The 12290-nt window shown below is 62.8% G+C and overlaps 1 protein-coding gene across 1 annotated transcript in view; it reads left to right on the plus strand.

The window, feature by feature from the left end:
- Positions 1–12290, plus strand: part of SHANK3 (SH3 and multiple ankyrin repeat domains 3) — a 58559-nt gene that overhangs the window by 31452 nt on the left and 14817 nt on the right. Inside the window, exons 20-22 of the mRNA XM_055085377.1 lie at positions 3506–3636; positions 4279–4363; positions 8693–10949. Coding sequence (XP_054941352.1) covers positions 3506–3636; positions 4279–4363; positions 8693–10949 — 2473 coding nt within the window. The remainder of the gene's footprint in view (positions 1–3505; positions 3637–4278; positions 4364–8692; positions 10950–12290) is intronic.

Raw genomic sequence — 12290 nt, forward strand, 5'->3', positions numbered from 1 at the left:
GGGGCTCCAGTTCGAGTCAGGGGGTCTGGGAGCCTGGGTTGCACCCTCCTGCTGGCCTTCTCCGTGGGGGGCTGCTAGGGGCACAGTGGAAGGACCTGGGAAGGGTCAGATGGGCCTGGGATGGTGAGTGCGGCCACAGCCCTTGGGGGCTCGAGTGAGCTGGGGGCAGCGGCGTGAGGGCCACGGGGGCTGCCGAGGCAGAGCTGGAAAAGCATCCCAGTGGAGGCCACAGCTCGTGCCACGGCCTGGAGCGGAGGGGGGAGGGGCTCAGAAGGCCCAGCTGTGGAGCTCGCTTGGGGAACAAGGGGACTGGCTTGATGGGGGCGGGGGTGTCAGGTGCTCAGCCCCAGCCCGTGTTGCTTCTCTCTGCTTGTTTTCTGGGGCTCCTGTGCCTGGTGTGTGGGCCCCGTTTCTGTGCTGATCTGTTATGGGGTCAAGCCTAAGGCTGACGCCCTTTAGGAGCAGGAATCTGGGCCCCAGAGCCTTGTCGCCCAGGTTGTTGACTTGACCACCCCTGCCCCTCCCGTCAGACCTCCCACCCTGTATCCTTTGAAGCTCCTTCCTGTATGTCCTGGATGTGCAGCCTGGCTACATGAGGCACAGCAGCCAGGCGGGGGCAGGGTCTGGGCCTGGCCTTTGCCAGCCGGCTCCACCTCACGTGGACACTGGAGCCTCTTGCTGCTGCACAGGAGTCCGTGCCAAACAGGGGCCTGAGATGGCTTTGTGGCCCCAGGCGTGTGTGTTCACTCGCTTGTCTTTGTGCCTGGTGCCTGCCCACCCCTCACTCCGGGATCCAGCGGGCCTTCGCTGTGCCAGGGACACGCTTGCCCGTCTGTCTGAGCCCAGGTTCCCTGTGTGACCTGCGATCTCACCCTCTGAATCCTCCCGTTGCCCTTGCCCCGGTCCCAGGTGAAATGCTTTTCCTTTTCAGGGTCTTTTCAGGTATAAAACAGATGACTAGGTCTCCTCTGGGGACACTTTTCTTCACACCTTTGAGGCAGACACACAAGCTATTTCTGGAATATTTTGGTTCTTTCCTCAGCTCATTAGCGGGGCTCCCAGGGTGCTCTGCTGTGGCCTGTGTGCTTCTTCCAGTTGTAGGGGAAGTGACGGCGATTCGTCGCCCCCGCAGGCCCCTCGTCCCTGCTTGGGTCCTGGTTCAAACAGCTGCGTCCCTGCCGCATAGCGACCCCTGGCAGCCGGTGTAGTGCCCCAGACCTGCTTCCTGATGGGCTTCCATTTCTTTCGTTAAGTTTCTAAAGTCATTTATTTAAGAATATATTTTTCTCATTTTGTTGGGGATTGGTGTCAACCTCACCAGCTTGTAGTTTGCAGAATTCTTTTCCTTTTGAAAATAAGTCTCGTCTGGCCTCAGCACCATCGCCCCATGGCCAACAATATCCGCTTTGCTAATAACTTCACGTGCACACTGCTTTGGGTCTCTGAGATTGAGTGCTTCTGGACCTAGAGACGCAGCCTCTAAATCCACAGCTCGGGTGAGCGTGCGCCCCGTGTGTCCCACGGAAATATCTTCTCTCCGCTCATGTCTTTACGTCTGTGGTTTCCGGATAGTCTGGTTGTTAGGTCTGATCTCTTACTTATCGGGTCTATGATCTGGGGCAACTTCTCTCTCTCAGAGCTTCAGATTCTTCTTGGGTAAAATGGGGGCAATAGCGAGCCCTTCTGCCTGTGGTGGTTGCAGCATGAGAGGGGCCACGTAAACCTCTTCTAACTCTGGAAATCCCCACGGACTTAGCAAAAGGTGATCATGGTGATTTCAGCTTCCAAAGGGAAATTACTCACCTCATCACAGAAGCAAACAGGAAGGCCCCTCTACCAGCGCCCCTGTCTGCACCCGGCGGTGCTGGGAGCTTGTGCACAGGCCAGGCGAGCTGGTCTGTAGATGGAGCGTGTTTCGCTGGTGACCCGTAGCATTTGTTGAACTCTCTTGTATTTGGGGGCCAGGCTGGACGCGCAGGGCATGCTGGCAAGGGTATTTGCCCTCTTCTCCTGACAGCGCGTGTGCTGTTCGGGGAGATGAGGCGCACAGACATGAAGAATTGTAGCAAGTGTGTCCTCAGCGCTTGCGTTGAGCCCGGCACAGCTGTAGCACTTCTACCGTATGTGCTAATTCGCACAACAGACACTGAAGCAGGTACCTTTTTTAATGCCTGTTATCAGATCAGGAAATCAAGTCACAAGGAGATTAGGTCAGGACAGTCAGTGTACAGGATGGGTCTGGGCTGGGTCGGGTACTGTACGTCTCGGAGGAGTTTATTTCCTTCCCCACAGCGGTTGCCGAGCAGTGCTGGGAGGGGTCAAGGCTGACCACAGTTCCCCAAGGGGGGCACTTGGGGCGTAAAAGGACTAAGTGTAACCAGATGCGCGGTCCTCTGTGGTTGGCACAGCTCCTGGGTCTGGAAGGGCTCAGGGCTTGGGAGGCTGAGTTGGCGGTGGGCTGCGGTGGGGTTCCTGCACGAGCGGGGCGGTGTGGCAGCCAGGTGGACCTGGGAGCCGCCCCCAGCCCCTGCTGTGTCCCGCGCGCGCTGGCCCTAAGTGGGCCCTCCCCAGGCGTCCGTCCACAGCTGACAGTTTTCAGACACAAGTGTCTAACAAAATTTCCAAGTCACTTGGTAGTCAAAGACACCACTTTCAAAAACATTAAATAGCTTTAAGGGAAACAAGCAAACAAAGCTTTTCTTTTATAACAGATTTGAAAAGAGCGCCGCCCGCCCGAGGGCATCTGGTTCAGGCCTCAGCCCTGGGCTTGTCCTTCCCCCTCCTGGCTTCTGGGGCTGCTTTCTAAGGGGCCGGTGGAAGCCCCCTCAGCACTGCCCCTCCCAATAGCCTCTTCTCTGCACCCCCCACCCTTGGTGGGGCTGCTTTTCGGGGGTTGTAGGTTCTGTGGCCTCCTGATCTGCATACAGCTATTTCTTAGGTCTCTAGCCTCCGGCAGTGAGCCCCCGCCCTGCCCCCCATGGTTCTTGGTTTATACACATTCTTTGTGGGTAGCTACTGTATATCAGGGTCTGTTCTGGGGCTACAGCTTATCTTTTGGTGCAGTGGCGGCACAGACAGGCGAGTAATGCCGTGTGTTAAGGGCAAGAGTGAAAGGGCAAAGGGAAATGGGGAAATTCGGGAGGTCTCTGGGCTGTAAACAGCCCCGCCCCCTGCCTGGTTCTCTCCCTAATGGTCAGCCAGGCTTTTCCTGGGGTGGGGTTCGTGGGGTCCCCCGGAGCCTCCCTGAGGACGGAGGGGCCAGGCTGGATGGAGCAGGGTCTGGGTTCTGGTGTATGAGGGGCTTGGATGGGATACAAGTTATGGGGCCTCCTGTCTGGGTTCTGGATCGCGGGCCTTGGGGAGTGAGGGGCCGAGGTGGGCGGGGCCCCAGTGGCCTCTGTCAGCAGCACCGGGAGGACCGGCCAGGATGCGTGAGTGGGGCTGCAGGGGGCTGTAGCGGGTTCAAGGTCCCTGTGGCTGAGACGGCACCTCCTCGGCTGTGCAGAGAAGCTGGACGAGATCCTGGCAGCCGCCACGGAGCCGGCGCTGAGGCCAGACATCGCGGATGCTGACTCGAGAGCTGCCACCGTCAAACAGCGGCCCACCAGTCGGCGGATCACCCCTGCTGAGATCAGCGTAAGCCAGCCTGGCAGTTGGGGGCACTGGGGAATGGGTGGGGCACGGGCTCAGAGTGCCATGTCCCCTACTGGGTGTTTGTGCATTTTGGAGGGTGAGGGTCCATCATTTGGACTCCCCTCTCCAGGGGTGGGGGTGAAGGACCCCACAGCGTCTCCCGAAGACACCTGGGGCCATCAGCCCTCGGGACAGCCACAGTCCAGCTCGTGCTGAGCTCTCCCTCTTCTGGCACCTCCCGCCTTAGGCAGGTTCTGTGCCGCCTAGAGCGAGGACCCCAGCCACGCTGCGGCCACAACATGGTGTCGCTGTCCCCCCGCCCACTCGTCTCACTTGGCACCTTCTGGGCGGCTTCCCCAGCCTCATCCTGGCCACACCCGGGACCCCTGACTGCTCTGGCCCGTCTGCATCACCCCTGCCCAGGGCTGCCTATGCCTGTGGGCCCACGGCCATGCCCCTGTTCCTTGGAGGCAGGGCCTGGGCCTGGCTTCTGGGTCAGACACCATGGGAATTAGCACTGTTGGAATTAGCACATGGGGTGTCTGATCTCAGGCTTAGGAGGAGGATGGGTGGGGCTGGATGGGCAACTGGGGACCCCAGTGCTCCGGAACCTCCATATACCCCTGCCCCCTCCAACTCTCACAGTCACTGTTTGAGCGCCAGGGCCTCCCAGGCCCAGAGAAGCTGCCAGGCTCCCTGCGGAAGGGGATTCCACGGACCAAGTCTGTAGGTATGGCTGGGCTGGGAGCTGCGTGGGGCTGGAGGACTGGGGCGGGGGCCGGAGTGCGTGCGGGGCTGGGGGACCCTGTCTCTCCCCACCCTTCGACTGAGGTTTCCGGTTTCTCTCGAGTCCTGCCTCTCCCTGGCCCCAACCCAGGAATCTCATTTTTTGTGGATGTATATGGGGGCGGGGGGGGTGTCAGTCCTTCCCCCAACCCAGAGATGCTTTGCTGAAAGATACCCTTGAGGCTTCTCGCCATCTGTCACCCCCTGCCAGCGGGCACCCCCGTCTGTACTTCCCGCAGACACCAGCATCTCCGTCCCTGGGTCTTCCATATCCTACCTGGCTGTGCCCCCTGCAGCCCGAGTACCTGTCATGTTTCTGATGCTAAGCTACCCTCCCCTTGAATCTGCCCTCTCCCCTCCCCCCTCCCCCCGGCACCCCAGTTACTGCTCTATATCTCTCCTCTCCTTCACAGCCAGTTTCCTCCAGAAGTCACCCATACTTGCTGTCTCCCATTCCCTGCCTGCCTCTCGGCCTTGTAGGGAATCGTCCATACCTGAAACTGCAATTGTTCTCACCAGGGTCACCAGTGGTTTCCAGGGCGTTCCTCCCAGTGGACGCGTTGGCATTTGCTGCTTCCTCCTCCATGACACTTTCCTACCCAGGGCTGCTAGGACAGCACTTACTGGTTTTCCCCTCAGTTCTCAGGCTGGACCTGTTCAGTCCCCGTCGCTGCCCGGCAAGATGCGGGTCCTCCTCAGGGCTATGTCCTTAGCCTCTTTCCTTCTGCACCTGTCTCCTTGGGGCCTCGTCACATCTCACCCGTGGCCATCTCCTCTCTTGGTGACCCCAGACCGGGTCACCTAATAAGCCCCACCCACTGCTCCTCCCTCTAGGCATCTAGTCCCCCCTTACCTGTCCACCTGTCCAGCCATCCGCCTACAGACATGTCCAGTTTTCTGTCCACCTGTTCACCCACTGGCCTTTCCACTTGTGCATCCATTTGTCCCTGTGTACCCCACTGCTCTGTGTTCTCCCCACACTGGTTCATTTAATGCTTACAGTAACCCTGCTGAGGTAACACCGTCAGTACCTCTAGATTATAGATGAGAAAACCGAGGCAAAGAGGTAAAATGACTTGCCCAAGGTCACACAGCTGCCTTACCTGTCTTCTAGTCACTCATCTGGCCTATCAAGTTTCCACAAACCCAATCCCTCATTCACCCCAGGACCCCTGCTGATTGATGCACACTCTAGGCTGATGCTGGGCAGGGTCTGGGGGCTCAGTTGGAGGAGGTGACATGTCTGCAGACAGCTCAGCTCAGCAGTTGCATGGTGGGTACAAAAGCACATTTACTAGGGAGCACCAACCATGCTTGGGTGTCAAGAAAGGCCGGGCGTGCGTGCGTGTGTGTGTGTGTGTGTGTTTGGGCTCAGACATACAGGATGAGTGGGGGTTTCTGAGAGAGAATGGCATGAATTGCTGACAGCAGTGGTCCTTCAGAGACCGCTATGGGTCATTTCTGTAGGTAGGAGGGTGGGGGAGAGGACACAGGAGACTGCAGCTACTTTGGAGCCAAGAGGCACTCCCGCCCCTCACCTCCCTGGCCTAAGCCCTGGGCATCCTCTGTGGTTTCCTCCTTATTCTCTGCCTCCCCGTCCTTGCAGCCCTACCTGGCCGGGCCTCATTGTCTTGTGCCTCAGCTCCTGGAGACCACAGCTGTGGTCTCCTCTTGACCTCCTGCCCCAGCTTCACCCGCTGCTCCATCCCTCTGGCCACAGGGGGCTTTCTGCAGAAGATATCACCTCACATCCCTGGAGTTGGTCCTCTGTGGGCTCTGCCTTGCCTTGGGGCCCTGAGGCCTAGCCCCAGCCCTCTCCTGCTTCATCTAGGGACCTTTGTCTCTGCCTCCCTCTGGTTTACATCTGCCAGGACTGGCTATTCTCCACCTGCCCTCACTCTGCCTGGATGGCCTGTCCCTCAGCCCCACCCAGTCTCAGTACTGACCACCGCAGGTCCGCATCTAAGTGCCTGTCCTTCAGGCTGTAAGCCTCTCGGTGGAGATTGCCAGCTGTTCCCTGCTCCCCCTCCTGGACCCTCCTGTGCTCATCCACGGGTGGCTCATCTTTAAACCCCCTTGCCCTAGCCTGCCGCCCGTCACCCACTTGAACGCTGGCTGAGGTGTCAGACCCCAGGGCCCCTGCCCCTTGTCCTGGCTCTGTGGCCCTGGGCACACATCTCATAAACATGGGGGCCATCTGGTACCTACCTCCTAAGGCCACTCTGAGGTTCGCACAGAGGGCTGTACTCACAGGCTGAGTACTGAGTAACGGCTCATGGTGATAGATGTAGGTCCTGCATCTTGAGGCTGGTGCGCAGAAAGTGCTGGAGAAATGCTCACGGCTGTCATTTGGGCAGCGGCCCCACCCGCTCTGTATCAGAACGGATTCCCATTTTCATCACGAGGAAAGTGACTTGTCTTTACCCTGGGTCAGAACGTGGCATGCTGACCCTCCGGCGTGTTCCAGGTGCACTAGCTTGTCCCACGTGGCTCCATCTCATGCACAAGCTTGTGGGTGTTGAGCTGCGTTTATATGCGGCGCAAGAAGTGCAGCAGGGAGGAGACCCAGGCCGAACCTGGCACAGAACCTGTGTCCAGCAGTGGGGCTGGAAGGCTGGCCCCCAAATGCTGATGGTGATGGTGACGACGACGACCTCAGCCACCTTCCTGGGGGCGCTGCCGGGGGCTCAGCGCTGTGCTGTGAGCTTTGAATGGCGTCACTTCGCACTTCAGTGGGAGGGGGCAGGTCCCCAGAGATGAGGAAACGGAAGTGCCAAGAGGTTAAGAGGTATCAGACAAGAAGTGGCAGAGCTGGAATTCAAGCCTTATCTTATACAGAAGCTCCCCCATGGCCCACGCCCCTTGCTGTGCCAGGGGGTAAAAGAGCCGTTAGGCAGGACACGCGCAGACAGTGCGGGTGGGAGGCCTGGCGAGCACTGCGGCGGCCAGAGGAGGCGGCGGTTGGGAACCGGCAGTCTGCGTCGTCGCGAGTTCATGAAAGTGTGACCAAGCCCAGAGGGAGGCCAGGGGTAGGTTCCAGAGACCTGTGTGTCAGCACCGAGGAACCACTCCTCCACTCTCCTTGGATTGGGCTGCCTTACACCTGCAGCCTCACTGAACACACCTGCAGCACAGGTGTGCGCGCTGTGTACACAGGAACACGCGGGAGGCCCTGCCCTGTCCTAGCCGGGCGGCAGGACGGTGGGGGCTCTGAGCGCTCCAGCCCTGCCCTCGCACAGATCCTAGTGACAGCTGAGTGCGGCAGGAAGTAGGGTTCACTTGCAGTCTGTGTTGTCCATGAGAGAACTGGGGCGTCGAGGGGCTCGGGGCCTGGCCTGGGGTCACACAGCCAGTAAGGAGTGAAGCTGAAATGCGTGTCAGGTGCTCAGCCTGCCATTCCACTGCGACCCTCCCTCCCTCCCTCCTTCCGCCCAGCCTTTCTCGATTTCGATTTCCGCCACTAGGGCTATGGCAGTGACCTCCTGGCAGCCTCCCCCAGGCCAGTGCCCGTCGGTCTCCGGGGTAGAGCCTTTCAGGACTTCTCTTAACAAAGCCTCCCTCACCTGGGCATCGGCCCACTCCCCGGCCACAGCCCTGCTGCCCCCTTGCCCACAGCATGTCACTCCTGCTTGGGAGAGTTCCCTCTCATTTCTGACCGTCTCCCTCATTCCCGCCTCTGGTTGCCACCAGGGCCTCCCAGTGACACCTGCTTGTTCCACTGCTGGTGGCTCTGAGATGAGGCCTTGCTCAGTCTCGTGTGCGAAGGCCTGTGCCAGCCACCCCCTGGCCCTTCTCTGCAGTTCTGTCCCCACGACTGGGGGTGGGGGTGGGGCCGCCCCTGCCTTCCCGCGGTGTTGACCTTGGGCCCTCTCCATGTCCCCAGCCTGAGTAGGCAGAATTTGGGTCTTCTGTCACAGCCGCCTCCGGGGGGCCCTCCTCTCCGCTGTATCTGAACGGATACCTCTCCGCAGGCTCCGCAGGAGCCCTCCCATCCCGGCGGGGACGAGCCCAGACTGGGGATCTTGCTTAGACCCCCTGCTCTGGGATCCCCGTGTCTCCCCCTGATCTCGTCGTAGCGCCCACGCCCACCCTGACTCCGTCCTCTGGCTGGCGGCCAGCACCTCCCGCGGATTTCGAAGGCGCCTTGGCTGCCCTGGGGGGCGGGGCGGGGCCGGCCTCCGCGGACGGGGAGGGCGGGCGCCTGCGTCGGGAGGGGCCTCCTCGAAGGCCCCTGGCTCCTGGGCCGGGCTCACCGGGGCCCCTCTGTCCGCAGGGGAAGATGAGAAGCTGGCGTCCTTGCTGGAGGGGCGCTTCCCGAGGAGCACGTCGATGCAGGATTCAGTGCGCGAGGGCCGAGGCATCCCGCCCCCGCCGCAGACCGCCCCGCCGCCCCCGCCCGCTCCCTACTACTTCGACTCCGGGCCGCCCCCCGCCTTCTCGCCGCCGCCTCCGCCGGGCCGCGCCTACGACACCGTGCGCTCCAGCTTCAAGCCCGGCCTGGAGGCGCGCCTGGGCGCGGGCGCCCCGGGCCTGTATGATCCCGGCGCGGCCCTGGGGCCCCTGCCCTACCCGGAACGGCAGAAGCGCGCGCGCTCCATGATCATCCTTCAGGACTCGGCGCCCGAGGCAGGCGACGTCCCCCGGCCCCCGCCAGCGGCCACTCCGCCGGAGCGCCCGAAGCGTCGGCCGCGGCCGCCCGGCCCCGACAGCCCTTACGCCAACCTCGGCGCCTTCAGCGCCAGCCTCTTCGCGCCGTCCAAACCTCAGCGCCGCAAGAGCCCGCTGGTGAAGCAGCTGCAGGTGGAGGACGCTCAGGAGCGCGCGGCCCTGGCCGTGGGAAGCCCTGGCCCGGCGGGCGGCAGCTTCGCCCGGGAGCCCTCCCCGACACACCGCGGGCCTCGGCCGAGCGGCCTCGACTACAGCCCCGGAGACGGCCCCGGGCTCGCGTTCGGCGGCCCGGCCCCAGGCAAGGACCGGCGGCTGGAGGAGCGGCGGCGCTCCACCGTCTTCCTGTCCGTGGGAGCCATCGAGAGCAGCCCCCCGAGCGCAGATGTGCCCTCCCTGCAGCCCTCCCGCTCCATCGACGAGCGCCTGCTGGGCGCCGGCGCCGCCACCGCCACCGGCCGTGACCTGCTGCTGCCCTCCCCGGTCTCCGCTCTGAAGCCGCTGGTCGGCGGCCCGAGCCTTGGGCCTTCGGGCTCCACCTTCATCCACCCGCTCACCGGCAAACCCCTGGACCCCAGCTCACCCCTGGCCCTTGCCCTGGCCGCCCGGGAGCGGGCTCTGGCCTCCCAGGCGCCCTCCCGGTCCCCCACGCCTGTGCACAGCCCTGACACCGACCGCCCTGGGCCCTTGTTTGTGGATGTGCAGGCTCGTGACGCTGAGCGAGGGCCCCTGGCCTCCCCAGCCTTCTCGCCGAGGGGCCCAGCCTGGGTTCCCGTGCCTGCCCGCAGGGAAGCCGAGAAAGCTCCGCGGGAGGAGCGGAAGTCACCGGAGGACAAGAAGTCCCTGATCCTCAGTGTCCTGGACACGTCCCTGCAGCGGCCAGCCGGCCTCATCGTCGTGCACGCCACCAGCAATGGGCAGGAGCCCCGCGGGCTGGGGGCCGAAGAGGAGCGCCCGGGCACCCCAGAGCTGGCCGCGGCCCCCGCGCAGTCGGCCGTGGTGGCAGAGCCCCTGCCGAGCCCCCGGGCCCAGCCCCCTGGCAGTACCCCGACAGACCCCGGGCTGGGCCAGGGCAGCTCAGAGGAGGAGCCAGAGCTGGTATTCGCCGTGAACCTGCCGCCGGCCCAGCTGTCCTCCAGCGACGAGGAGACCAGGGAGGAGCTGGCCCGCATCGGACTTGTGCCGCCTCCTGAAGAGTTTGCCAACGGGCTCCTGCTGGCCACCCCTCGCCCGGGCCCGGGCCCCTCGCCCGCCACGCTGCCAGGCCCGGCCTCAGGGAAGCCGAGCAGCGAGCCGCCCCCTGCCCCCGAGTCCGCGGCGGATTCGGGGGTGGAGGAGGCCGACACGCGCAGCTCCAGCGACCCCCACCTGGAGACCACGAGCACCATCTCCACGGTGTCCAGCATGTCCACCCTGAGCTCGGAGAGCGGGGAGCTCGCCGACACCCACACCTCCTTCGCCGACGGACATACTTTTCTACTCGAGAAGCCACCAGTGCCTCCCAAGCCCAAGCTCAAGTCCCCGCTGGGGAAGGGGCCGGTGACCTTCAGGGACCCGCTGCTGAAGCAGTCCTCGGACAGTGAGCTCATGGCCCAGCAGCACCGTGCCGCCTCCGCCGGCTTGGCCTCTGCTGCCGGGCCCGCTCGCCCTCGCTACCTCTTCCAGAGAAGGTCCAAGCTGTGGGGGGACCCCGTGGAGAGCCGGGGGCTCCCCGGGCCCGAAGACGACAAACCGACTGTGATCAGCGAGCTCAGCTCCCGCCTGCAACAGCTGAACAAAGACACCCGCTCCCTGGGGGAGGAGCCAGTTGGCGGCCTGGGCGGCCTGCTGGACCCTGCCAAGAAGTCACCCATCGCGGCAGCTCGGTGAGCAGGGCAGTGTGGGGAGGGTCCTGTCCCCTGTCCGTGCCCGCCCCGTTCTTCCTCTTGTCCTTCCACGGTCCCCCCACAGCCCATCCTGTCCCGTCCCCCACCTGTGCTCCTCCCGTCCACATCTCTGTCCTCGATCTGGCCTTGCTTTGTCTGTCCGAGACCGAAGGCTCTTTGAGCCATCTGGAATATCAGGGGCTCTGTTCTCTCTGTCCCTGTTGGTGCTGTGGCAGTGGGGGCTGGGCGCCCACCGGAGACCCAGGCTGGCCACGAACGCCTCCACAGCCCTCCTGGAGGCTCCCTGCCCCGGGGTCCCTGCGCTCTCCCTCTCACACCTGGCGTGGCTGCCTCTGCTACCATCAAGGGTCCTTCTCCGGTCCACTCTCAAGTTGCAGCTCTCCCGCACCCCCACCCCGGCTACTTGGCTTCTCTGTAGCCACCTGGCTGTCCCACGTGGCTGGTGCCATCTTTCCTCGCTTCCTTCTGTAGCTGCCTTGCTTCCTTTTGAAACCTGGAGTACACTGGATTCTTTTCCTCTTAGGACCCACCACCAATTTCCCGTTTTCTGCCCCGGAAACATTTCTGTCTCTCAGCACCACCTCAGGGTCCCTCGAACACAGATCCCTGTGCGTGATTTTCAAGGTGCATCAGGAAGCCCTTCTTAGGCGGAAATCGTGCCGTTTCTCGGCACCTCCGTCTGCTCTCTCCTCTCCGTCCCTTACCCGTTCCTCTGTTCTCCCTGCCCACTTCCTACACAAGGTGGGGACTTAAAGAGGCCACACGGTGCCCTGGAAATGGGGGCGAGGCACTGGCTTGCCGGGAGGGGCTGAGCAGGGGGCTGGGGTGCTGCTCCGGCTGGGCAGAAGCTGCCAGAGCCTCTGGGCTCATCCCTTGGCTCTTTCCCTGAGGACCTCGTTCCCAAGGCTCCGCCCCCAAGGGGTACCTCCTCGGGCCTGTGGGCTCCATGCTTGCTGGCGGGAGAGCTGGTTCCTGCCCACGAGTGGTCTGAGGCAGAGCTGGCCTTCCCCTGGCCAGCCCTTGTCTGCCTTTGCCTTCTGTGCCCCGTAGGCCCTCCCCCACCTCTGGCTTTGTGGGTAGCACGTGGGGTGCCACCTCCAGAGTCCTCCTTCTTGCCACCCTGAGGACCAACCTAGTGAGTCTTTTCCTGCCAACCTTGGAAGGCAGAGTTCACAAGGCAGTGAGGGATCCCGGTCTTACTCACAAGGGCTTGTCGGATCTACTCTCTTCCAGCTAAGGACTCAAAGGATAAGTGGGGGCTTGGGGAACTAGTGACGCCTCTCCCGGGTGGTTCGGCAGTGCTGCCCTCCAGCTCCCGTC

The sequence above is a fragment of the Physeter macrocephalus genome, chromosome 6 (assembly GCF_002837175.3).
Source record: "Physeter macrocephalus isolate SW-GA chromosome 6, ASM283717v5, whole genome shotgun sequence".
Classification (NCBI taxonomy): Eukaryota; Metazoa; Chordata; class Mammalia; order Artiodactyla; family Physeteridae; genus Physeter; species Physeter macrocephalus.